Genomic DNA, 12,691 nt, shown 5'->3' with positions numbered 1-12,691 from the left:
CTTGTCCTCTGATGTATTTTATTGTTGTGTTGGGTTATTTTCCAGAAAACAATACGTGAGAAAGGCAGAAGCCTTAACATTGAGTTTTAATAAATGTTTTATTCTATATTTTGTAATCTTGATTTGCATAATGACATTTAGCTTACGGTCTTCACTGAAACATATTATTTTAATTAATTTAAATAATAATTAATTTCGTTTTCTCCTTTTCCTTACATCGTATCTGGGCCCCCATCAGATTCAAAGAGCCAAAAATTTACACTTAAGGTGTAAACATTTTCCTGAGGACAATGTTTCCTACCCTCCTCCAACTCTTTACTTCTATCTACTAAGCGTCGTACTACTTACAAACTTTAGACGTTAACAAGGTTGATCCTTGCTTCCTATACCCATGTCAGCAAAGTTGGAAACGTTGAATGGTTAAGTTAATGTAAATAAATAATATTAACAGACGTTACATGTCAAAGTGAACTAATTACTAAACCTCAAAAGCTGGCGTGTTGCCATTTCTGAAAGGAAAAAACAAATACCACCCCATCATTTCATTTCATGCTGAATTTACAGTGTTAGGTGTTCGAACAAGATTTTGGCAGAAAAACCTGTTAATGCCTTACCTCATGAAATATTAAAATATGTAAGTGAATGAGTTGAACAAGGATAAAAATAGAAAGGTCAAGAAAACTATGTAAGTGTAATAAGACTAAGAATGATAGCACTGTGAATATTATAAGTAGTGAATTTGAAATGATAGCACTGTGAATATTATAAGTAGTGAATTTGAACTATTTACAAAATACTTTCAGTAAGATAATTTTGTTATACAGTTAGTTGGCCCGGCATGACCAGGTGGTTAAGGTACTCGACTCGTAATCCGAAGGTCACGGGTTTGAATCGTCGTCGCACCAAACATGCTTGTTCTTTCAGCCGTGGGGGCGTTACAAAATTATAATCAATCCCACTATTCGTTGGTAAAAGAGTTGTCCAAGAATTCGTTGTGCGTGGTAATAACTAGCTGCCTTCCCTCTAGTCTTACACAGCAAAAGTAGGGACGGCTAGCTCAGTATAACTCTCGTACAGCTTTGCGCGAAATTCAAAACAAAACAGAGTTGCATATTTTGTTACAGCTTCACCGCTTAACATTCTGGACACGGAGTAGCCCACAGATACGAGAAGATATAGATAACGCAAAAGCGCCCTCTGAGAACAAGAAACAGGAAACTCCTGAAATACAGTCAGGTAGCTAAATGATTTCACTGAATTCTTCACCTTACAATTTGTGTAACTTTCACTCGATGTTTATTTTACCGTTCGTTATTTGCGTATTGGTTTGGGTTAAAATATGATTCGTATTTGTTGTTTTCTATTCAAACTCTTAACAGTCTGCGTTTACAATTAATGAGTTTAGTTGACCAACTCAAATGAATTATTAGAGAATAAATAAACATATAATAAATATCCATTTATGTTTGTACTATGAAAAATCACCAAGTTAATTCCAACTCATATTTCAGAAAGAATGAATAGAGGAAATAAAGGAGGCAGTGGTTTCTTTGTAATTTGTATAAATACTGTAACAAATAATTAAAAAAGGGAAAATATTCAAGCGTGTCTGAAAAATAACACCTAACTAATATTTTTAAAACATGCTTGCATCATATGTGCAAGTTTGTCGTATCCTGTTTCGAGAATCCACATATTAATATATACTTATAATCAATAAGATATTGGTTTTAATATTTAGCCTAAAATAACATATTTTTACATTTTCTTAAACCACTGCAGTCCTCATAGAGTATTTTTACAAATTAATTTTAAAAGTTCTTAATGTAGCATACACCGTAAAATAGTCTAGTATATGGAATTTGAAAACGGAAAGGATTACAAAACTGTGTATTTCAAGAAAAAGTAGATATCCATTTAATAATATTTAATTATAAATCCTTTCACATAATATTTACATATACAATGGACTAAGCATTATTATTAAATAGCTATCCTTTTCTTAGTATGTGCTAAATACAAATTACTTTATATCTTACATTTGGCCCCTGACATACTGCTGTCTTCAGCGAACTCTGGAGAAAAACAATGTTTCTGGTACTTGTAGGTGTTTGGATCCAGCTATTGTTAGAAAAGCTGCTGTGTTTTCTAATTGACAGGTGTTTCTCTCATAATAGAGCTTGAATCAACTAGTTAACTATTAAGAACTTATGTCTAATTAGTAATTACTCATAGGTGATCGCACAAGTTATTAACAAATACAAAAATTCATATCCATTACCACAAACTGAATGTAAGTACTTGAGTAGCTAAATATTTATACAAAAGTATACACACTCAGTTTACATGTAATCCAACCTCATATGTATATATATATAACTTCAATACATTTTCTGAATCAAACTAATTTTAAATTAGAAATAGTTGTTTTAACAATTAATCAATTTTGCAGCAAATTCGCTGTCGATATCTTCTAACCCGAAACAGGGACATGAAAACCGTGGCTTTGACAATGACTGTCTTGAAATGGAACCCGTGAAGACTTATCATCCTACTTTGAAAGAATGTGTGCCAGGTAGTAAATTACATATTTTTTGAATTCCAAATAATAATATATAAATATACCTGCTCAACAATGCAATTAAAAATTGTAAATTATTCTACGTGAATGTATTAACTGTCATTTTATTACGTTTCTGACTCAGTTCTGTTATTAGTCATCAAATTTTATAGAACATGCCATTCATTTCCAGTAGTAAATCCATTTGTCATTACGAACTAATGTTCAACTGTTAATTGAATTATCTGATCCTCATTTTCATTTTCTGATGACTATTTCACTCACGTGATATCATATATTCCACCACTAATGAATTACTTCTGTTTGTGTTATATACACTTAATATTCTTATACTAATAAATTACTTCCTTGTGAATTAGTTCATGTGCTCTTCCACTTATTTTCACTGAGTTACGAATTTCTTCTACACCTTTATTTCTTCAATCATGAAATGTTTTCTTATGTCAATAGTATTTATATAGATTTATAGATTAATTTTAGCCTCTCATAAGAAGTATTCTGTTTACCTTTAATTCCGTTACTTCTGATTTACAATCTGACATATGTATTCTTTCACTGAATAATTACTCCCTCGCTACCTTTTTATTCCTTCTTTTCTTAATTATGTTCACATGCATTATTGATAGATATATTAATGTGCCATTTCTCCAACCACTTTTGTAATAGTACAGACAACCATAGACGAACAAACACTTTTTTGTGTGATTTAACCTCGTGCAGCTGTTCAGTCAATCTTAGATTACAAAAAAAAACCTTGTTCGGTTGTTAAGTAACACATAAACTGACAAAACAAAATGCTTTACGACATTATTTGTTTGTTATAGGATCAGCGTATCCTGCTTTATTCTAGTATATCAGTTCAAAATTAGGGAGTGCTATAACAGATAATTACTATGTAGGTTTGATCTAACTTTTAGAACAAATCATAAAGGAATAAGATATTTTACGTCTTAATATTTCCATTTGTACCGATAATTACTAAATTACATTTTTTATGATCATGCTTGTACAGTAGAAAAACAAGAAAAGAACAGTTAATAATAATTTTAAGTAAATGACACTACTTAACTGGTCCCTAAACTTGCTTCATTGTAAATCTAATTGTAAACTAAAAATAGTTCTTAGAATGCAACATCATCTACCTATCCTTTACCTACATGTGGTTTGTGTAGCAGAAAATAACGCTCACTGAAAACATAAGTGATGTATGTTGCTAGAATGTTAAAAACAATGTTGTTACAATATAATAGTTTATTTTATCTAATAAAGCAAATTCAAGTACAAAATGTACTTCAAGGCCGCCATGATAGACGGCCATATCTTATACAATACGTATCACATCATGTCGATAATTAATTATTAAATGAGTCGTTCATAAAAGCATGCTTAACCAAAAGTCATTAAATTATTTATAATTTAGTTCTTAAAAGGACGTTTAACAATAATTAATTAGATAATACTAAAACAGGACAACGAACACTAATTCATTAGTTAATTAATAAATAAATAAGCCATCCGACCACGAAGTGAAGAACGTGTTTCTAAGCGATCATGATTCACACAATACATGTCTTAACAATAATATAAATAATCATTAATTCGATAGTTAATTAATTAAATTATCATAAAAAGGGCGTTTAGCATTAAATTATGAAATCATTTACAATTAATGCATTAAATCATTTATAATTAATTAGTCCTAAAAAAGGCATTCCATTTCCTTATCATTTGGTAGTCCTACAATAACAATACAATAATTAAAACTTAATCAATTAAGTGTTTTCAGTGGCTTAGCGGTATGTCTGCGGACTTACAACGCTAAACGGGTTTCGGTACCCGTAGTGAGCAGACCACAGATAGCCCATTGTGTAGCTTTGTGCTTAATTCAAAACAACAGTAAGTTGGAATATTATTTATTGTCACATAGTCACAACATACATTTTACCAGGCACACAATACATGTCTGTAGGTTTAAATCGATATAAATGCAATAAATAAAACTTATACTTTTACTAATTTGAATTTATACAAATTTTGTTCTCATCATCAACAAAACTGGTATTATACAATAACATTTTTTACTAATTTGTGACAAAATAATTTACGCATGTTTTACAAAGGCAGATTTTCACATATAATTTTCACATATACTTAAGGATTTTATCAGATATACTCTAACAGTGCTTTTACAATTCATCAACGTCTAGATTTAACTATAGTAGAATTCATATATATTCTGTAATCAAATAATAAATGACTGACTTAGTGTATCCATCACTTTTCTAAATAATCATTAATCACCTCAAAACGCACAGAAAACATGTGAAGGTGTGGAATACATAACTTCTTTTAGTATTCCAGGATACTTATTTTTTCACACCACAAATCATACATAACCAATAATCGACCTGCAGCTGAACAAAGATGTTACTGATTACTGACATTTCAAATGCCGCAACTTTCAGATTATCTATCATGAACCACACATACACATTTCGTAATGTCGTTTCTATTATACGTTCACAAGACTAACAGTATCTTATTTCATACTAGAACATTCATATAAGTACTCATTCTGACAAACGTGATCAAGTGTGAAGCTTTCTTCTACAACATCTTTGAGATATTGAGGTCACTAACACACGGTTTATCAAGGGTGACAAATTAAAAAGTCAGTTATAAATTGACCAAGACTACATGGTTTTCAAAGTAAGTATTGAGTTGCAGTGTAGAAACACAGAGTATGATGAAAACACACCAGTTTAAAGAGATAATTCATGACAGTTTGAAGTGTTTAATATTCACAACCACAGACCATTTTTGGACTGACTGGTTAGTCCAAGGATCATAAATTATAAACTAATTGAATAAAGTTTTTAGTTTTTTTGTTTGTTTTTTGAATTTCGGGCAAAGCTACACGAGGGCTATCTGCGTTTGCCGTCCCTAATTTAGCAGTGTAAGACTAGAGAGAAGACAACTAGTCATCACCACCCACCGCCAACTCTTGGGCTACTCTTTTACCACCGAATAGTGGGATTGACCATAACATTATAACACCCCACGGCTGAAAGGGCAAGCATATTTGGTGTGGCGGGGATTCGAACCCGCGACCCTCAGATTACGAGTCGAACGCCTTAACCTGCCATGCCAGACCAAAGGTTTTAATAACATGAACTGTACAATCCAGTTTTTGTTATATATTATTTTACATAAAAAATATTAATTACTGTAATTACTATATAAATTTAATAAGAAACTCTAAATAATATTCACGTTTACAGATCGCGAACCATAATACAATATCTATACACAATATATTTAATAACAAACTTTACATATAGATACCCTACTTGAATTAGTTTTACTGTAATTTAAAAGACATCAAACATAGTTCTTTACATAACAGTTAAATGATTATTTTGTAACGTAGCATAGATTAATATATACTGTACCAAAAATCAATCAGAATGTTTTAATCCACATAGAATAACAGGAAAGTTTTATTTTACTTATATGTGACACTTACGGTGCATTTAAGGAAACTTTTGTTAAAATGAAAGTCAATTATAATACACTGTTGCCATCTATGTATTTACAATACATTTAAAATAAATGGTTCACTTTACAAAACTGTAAATATGCAGTGATGCATATCCATTAAATACAATCTTTGTATTTAATTCAATTGTACGTTTCTAAAATGCAATTGTCAATGAAGAAACATTGTTGCTATCGGTGTTTGTTCATTGCATAGCCATACAAAACAAACACTAACTGTGTATTCTCAGTATTTGATAGGTTAGCATACAGTTAGTTATTGCACCCAACATACAGCAAATGGTCAGACTATATTAGTCGACTTAAAACAATTGTTTTTTTTTCAAATAAAAGCTCAGTTCTACTTAAATGTGTGAGATTTCATTATTATTTTAATTATCTTGTGTTTAGAAACATTGTTGCGATATGTTAGATAAATATTTCAAATCCTTGACAATGGTCAGTCTTGCTCTATCTAACAGCAGTGATAAGGTCATTTTATGACACTTTTTAAACCAAACAGAAGACAAAGATTGTTTTTTTTTATATATATTTCTATCAGGATTTATTATGCTGACAATCAGTGTTATAACAATTGCACACAGAATATATTAATTGTTTAAAATATCTTGGGAAATAGTAATTCCCATGTTAATTATAGGAAAAAAACATACTCTTTCACCTTTATGTCATTTTCTAGTAATACATTTTTTCTAAAACTAAAAATGATAAATGAATGACTTACTTATTCATATAGTTTATGTTAAAAGTTCACGAAACATTGAAATCAACTCATAAACGCAATCTTGAAAATGTGTCAGAGATGATCATATGGTCACTTATCCTACGTTGTGGTAATATTACGTAATCATCCATTATGACGGTCTGTCTGGAATTGAACTATAATTTCAATCTTCTATAAATTAATTGGAGACATTTTGTTGAACTATGACGTTATCACGATCTAAAAACCCGTCCTTGATGTTGCACTATCTAGTAGAAAACCTTGAACTATAACCTCGTCATCTTTAATGACATAACCCCTCTCTCTCCCTTCCCAACTTTCCTCTTCATGTATCATAGCGTGACGTCACTTCCGCCTGTGAAGTGCTTCACTTACTACTTACAAAGGAACCTACTATCATTCATAGCCAATAAACTGTTTACATTGTTTACAGTCAACAATTTACCATTATCATTTAAATGCATTACGTGTTTCATGGATTCATGTTTGAGGCTCTAATTATTGATTTTAGCTTGTCAACTTTATGATCTTACAGATGCAGCACTACCTATATGGAAAAAAGTACTTTACCTATTATGTGGTATTAACCAGGATCCAAACAGTTCCCAGAAAGAACAGTTTCACCAACTATCACCTGAAGAAGACGCACAACAGGGCATAGAGAACACTAAGGAAGTTCCAAAGTACAAGTGGATTTGTAATACCAACGCAGTTATTCTTTTATGTGTTAGTGGGTTTATTTGGGGGTTTTATGCATAAAATTTTGTATATGAAAATAAGAACTCCTGTATTTGGTTCATCATACCATAATATTGTATTTCACATCCGAAAATATTATATAAACTCCACGTATTCTGTTGTCAACATTTAACAGCGATAAAAACGATTAAAATTAGCAATAGAATTTGAGCTATCAAATAAATTTGGTTAAAAATTAGGTATGTTTTATATTTTTAAGTACATTTAATGGGTGTGTTGATTAATAATCGCATGTGTTACTTTGCAAATAAATATTAACTGCATTGTGTAAGCCCATAAACATGGCGGCTTCTAGCAAAAAACAAAATAAAATGTTGTTAATTTCATATACATTTAACAACATCTGTCTCTGTGACATTTGTTCATAATTACATCCTTTACTCTGGTATAGTTATGCACAACGATATTTATATCTAGCATGATGTACGATTTATCCAAGTTAAAATATTGAAAACAAAGGCTTGAGATTTTATGTACGTTAACTGTTCATACATTACAGTTACATATTAATATACCTCTATGCATTATGTAATATTATCATACAATTGATATTAATTAAACTATCTTGAGTTTTACTCAATCGTAGTATTTTCTGAGTGTGTTAGTAAAAATAAAGTATTATTATTCGGTCTGTATTCATTTTTCAGATACCTATAAAATTAATAATATAAAGGAATCTCTTAAAGTGTTATTCTTTGGTTAAGAAAATATATGTATGTATATATATACATATATATACTCACACGGTGACATAATAACAATTACACCAAATTAACAGATTAAATAAAGGTTATTTATGCTAACGTAGCGTATACAGTTATTCGACATACACGAAGTTCACAAAGCTGCACTGAATTAAAATATCATAACTTGAAACATTACCATAAACTTTGACATTACAATTGAAGCACCACAGATATTAAACACAATGTCCATAACACCCGTTAAGAGCCCACAGCACTGATACTCTGTTGACCCTAGCCAAACCGGACCAGCCGACTGACCCTGTGGTAGCCACCCGTCTACAGAGTAGTGTGTTGGGGTTGGACCCCTCAACCACCAGAATCCTTTCCGCCCCGTCACAAGTCGCCACTTTACAAATATATGGATGGATTTTCAGATCAAAGGGGAGGTAAACTGGAAAGTCACAACATTATCTGGCAAGTCCCCTCATCACGTACAGAATTCAACACAGAGGGGAATAAATCTGGAGGTATTTTACTATTTATAAGTAATGAAATAAATGCAAAAGAAGAAACTGTTGAATTTAAAACAGCTTACAATGCACAAATCAAAATTAAATGTTGTAGCAGCTTATAGATCTCATCAATACAGTATATAAAATTACATTAGACATCAAAGAAAAATTCAAGTGAAAATAAAATGGAATTCTAGGAGACACGAGTATAATTATTGAAGCAGAATGATGTAAAAGAACATAAAACTATGCTAGCTACTTTTGGCTTTTGTCATTGCATTCAAACTACTACTATAGAACAGTTAAATATATGTCTCGATCGTATTTATATTAGAAGAGATAAAATAGATTCTCTACGTAAATAAAACTATATATAAAACTAAGTATAATAATGAAGAAGTAGAAATAAATTATAAAAAAACTAATACAAAAATAAAAAACAAATGATTTTAGTTGTATTTATTGAAAGTTTAGCATACAAGATGCGTATAAAAGTGTATTATAAAATTAGAAAATACAATTGAATCATATACGAGATACATAAAAATTCACTCGAAGAATAAGTTAAAACCATGGATGGCAAATAGATTATTACAATTTATTTAATATAGAAATAAAATGAAGATAAACATAAAAAACTACCACTTAGTTTGTTTAGAATGACTCACAAAACTACATTACGGGCTATGTATGCTCTGATCACCACGAGTTTCGAAAGGCCGGTTTCTAATAGCAAGATTCCGCAGACATGCCACTGTGCCACTGAGGAGCTATTCTGATAATAAGAACTAATGTCACTTAAAACTAGGATATCTTTGTCAAATTCAAAGTACTTTTATGAACATACTGTTCAATCCATCTTTCTAAAAACGAAAAGTAGCAGTATTACACTATATTCATACAACAGCCTCTAAGACAATCTTCGAAGGAGTTTGTAGATCAAAGTGAGGACCCTGCATGGCCAGGTGGTTACGGCATTCGACTCGTAATCCGAGGGTGACGGGTTCGAATCCCCGTCACACCAAACATGTTTGTCCTTTCAGCCGTGGAGCGTTATAATGTGACGGTCAATACCACTATTCGTTGGTAAAAGAGCTGGCGGTGGGTGGTGATGACTAGCTGATTTCTCTCTGATCTTACACTACTAAATTAGGAACGGTTAGGTCAGATAGTCCTCGTGTAACTTTGCGCGAAATTCAAAACAAACGAACAAACCTTCTTATTTGTCATGTAATTATGATTTTCTCTTTGAGCAAGAGTGTAGGTTATTTTCCCGGTAGAATCAAAAGCTCACCCAGAATATAAATATTTCTGGTAGACACGAAATTTAACGATGCCTTTGGATGTGTTATCAATTTGTTGTTGTTGTTTTTTAAATCACAATAAAGTTGTTATTCCATAAAGACCAAAAGGTCAATTCAAAATTATTCAGCATTTAGAAAATTTAATTCTTATCAATTCGTCGTTTTTTTCATTTCGCGCAGAGCTACACGAGAGCTATCTGCTTTAGCCGTCCCTAATTTAACAGTGTAAGACTAGAGGAAAGGCATTGAGTCATCACCACCCACCGTCATCTTTTGGGCTCCTCTTTTAGTACTGAATAGTGAGATTGACCGTCACTTTATAACGTCCCAACGGCTGACAGAGTGAGCATGTTTGGTATGACGGGAATTCGAACACGCGACTCTCGGATTCTGAGTCCAGTGACGGGCCTTTGTATTCTAAAACACAAGAAACATGCGTACCTGTGACTATTTCTAATAGGCGTCAGTATACTTTTCTAGCATAAAAGAAAATGTGACATATAACGTATAGTAAAGCCATAAACCGGAAGTAAAATTTCTTTAAATAACAGATTTTTGGTTTTCTTTTCTCATTAAGAAGTCAAATTCATCTTTCTTAAAAAGATGGTTTATTATTTATTTTGAATTTCGCGCGAAGCTACACGAGGGCTATCTGTGTTAGCCGTCCCTAATTTAGCAGTTTAAGGCTAGAGGGTAGGCAGCTAATCATCACCACCCACCACCAACACTTGGGCTACTCTTTTACCAACGAATAGTGGGATTGACCATAACATTATAACACCCCAACGGCTGAAAAGGCCGTGTGACGGAGAGTCGAATGTCTTAACCACCCGGCCATATCGGGCCCCTACTTTGATCTAACTGAAAAAAAAAATTATTTTGATAAGAAAAGTAAAATTTCAATGTTTGAATTATTAATTAAAGTGTCCCCCGCTAGTACAGTGATAAGTCTACGGATTTACAACACTAAAATGAGCGGTTCGATTCCCTTCGGTGGACTCAGAAGATAGCCTAATGTGTCTTTGCTATAAAAAAAACATACACTTAATGTAAGTGTTTCTATTTTATTCAATAAAAAGACAAAATAATACTTTTAAATAAAGAAAAGAAAAACTGAAGGAAGTCAAACTTCTCTATAAAATATAACAGTTTTAAACAGTTAGGTTTTTTAATAAATATCTCTTTTATTAAGCCAGAGCTGAATTAATCTCCTTGCCTTCCCTCTGGTCTTACACTGCTAAGTTAAGGACGGCTAGCTCAGATTGCTCTCGTGTAGCTATGCCTAAAAGTTAAAACAAACCAATTTTGAAATATCCAATGATGCAAAATGACGAATATGAGGGATGGCAGTATAATTATTAGAATACAATAATACATTTCATTTAGATAACAAGCGTTTAAGATAACATTTAAATATACATTTATTCTGTGTTAATTAGGAAAGATTCTTAACTAATATTCATACTGTAAATTACTTTTAAAAAATTAAACATTTCTACCTTAATATATGATCCTATAACTAGATATAGTTTAATTTCCTGGTGCCTGTTTATATATATTGAACATACAACTTAATATTAAAAGCAATCAAAATAAATACAACTTTACATATTAAACAATAATCGCGCTATTACTGCCTTAACAAATGTTTTATCAACACCATGTTTTTAACTATAAAGCGATACTTTGATTCATCTCATTCAAGATTGATTTTGGTGTGTTTTGTATATTCAGACAAAGCTATACAAGGAATAGCAGTGCTACCCTAGTTAGTTGAAATGCCGCACTAGAAGGAAGGCAGCTAGTAACATCACCTACCCATCAACTACTGGGCAACTTAATCGAATAATAGGACTTAAAATTACACTCTTATAATGTTTGCCTGAGCCTATAACACACTGTGTTACTTTTCCTATAGTCTCCGTTATGTCATTACATACATAGCTAATTAAACCTAAATGAAGAATATATATCATTACGAGGCGGCGATATATCTAAAAATTTTCTTCTAGTCTAAGCCATTCTAATCTTTCTAATATAACAAGGACAAATTCAAATTGGTCGAAATTTATGGATCCAAATACTAGTCATTTGGATTTCTTATAAATGTTTTTGTTTTTTCTTATTTTCTGAAAGTAAGTCAAATTAATCTTCCATAGAGAAGAAAAACAAAATTGAAAGCTAATAATATTTAGATAGAAACAACAGAACTTTAGCTATCGGTTTTTCACGAAGTAATGGTATGTTTCATTTTCACTTTATGACAAATATTCTTCTTAAAATGGAAAGTATTGATAATATGTGGTGAAACTGTAAATATACGGAATTGTTATGCGTTAGTGTTCTTTATACAAGACAGAGCATAATTACCTTTAAAAATCTTGAATATTAGAATTATTATTAAAATATTTTATTATGTTTAACAATAAATAAACGAAAAAAATACATGTAATGTAGTATTATTTCAAAGAGAAGCACAGCAAAAAATATAATAAATGTAATCTAAAACATCTCTCTTAGACACACAAAGGTTTGACTTATTCTAGTTCAAGGATCTCTATAAATAT

The 12,691-nt window shown here is 31.3% G+C and overlaps 1 protein-coding gene across 3 annotated transcripts in view; it reads left to right on the top strand.

Moving 5' to 3' along the window:
- The window catches only part of LOC143237630 (sodium/glucose cotransporter 4-like), a 52,510-nt gene extending 44,216 nt beyond the window's left edge, over window positions 1–8,294 (top strand). For 2 of the 3 annotated variants that reach the window (XM_076477094.1, XM_076477093.1), the window contains 3 exons: window positions 1,125–1,236; window positions 2,453–2,575; window positions 7,399–8,294. In XM_076477094.1, the coding sequence (XP_076333209.1) occupies window positions 1,125–1,236; window positions 2,453–2,575; window positions 7,399–7,622 (459 nt within the window). In that variant the 3' untranslated portion in view covers window positions 7,623–8,294. The remainder of the gene's footprint in view (window positions 1–1,124; window positions 1,237–2,452; window positions 2,576–7,398) is intronic. The other variant, XM_076477095.1, reaches the window with a different exon arrangement.
- The last annotated feature ends 4,397 nt before the right edge of the window (window positions 8,295–12,691 follow it).

This window comes from Tachypleus tridentatus, chromosome 13 (assembly GCF_004210375.1).
Source record: "Tachypleus tridentatus isolate NWPU-2018 chromosome 13, ASM421037v1, whole genome shotgun sequence".
NCBI lineage: Eukaryota > Metazoa > Arthropoda > Merostomata > Xiphosura > Limulidae > Tachypleus > Tachypleus tridentatus.
Note: the sequence above shows the minus strand (reverse complement) of the source record. Positions and strands in the feature narration are given on the sequence as shown.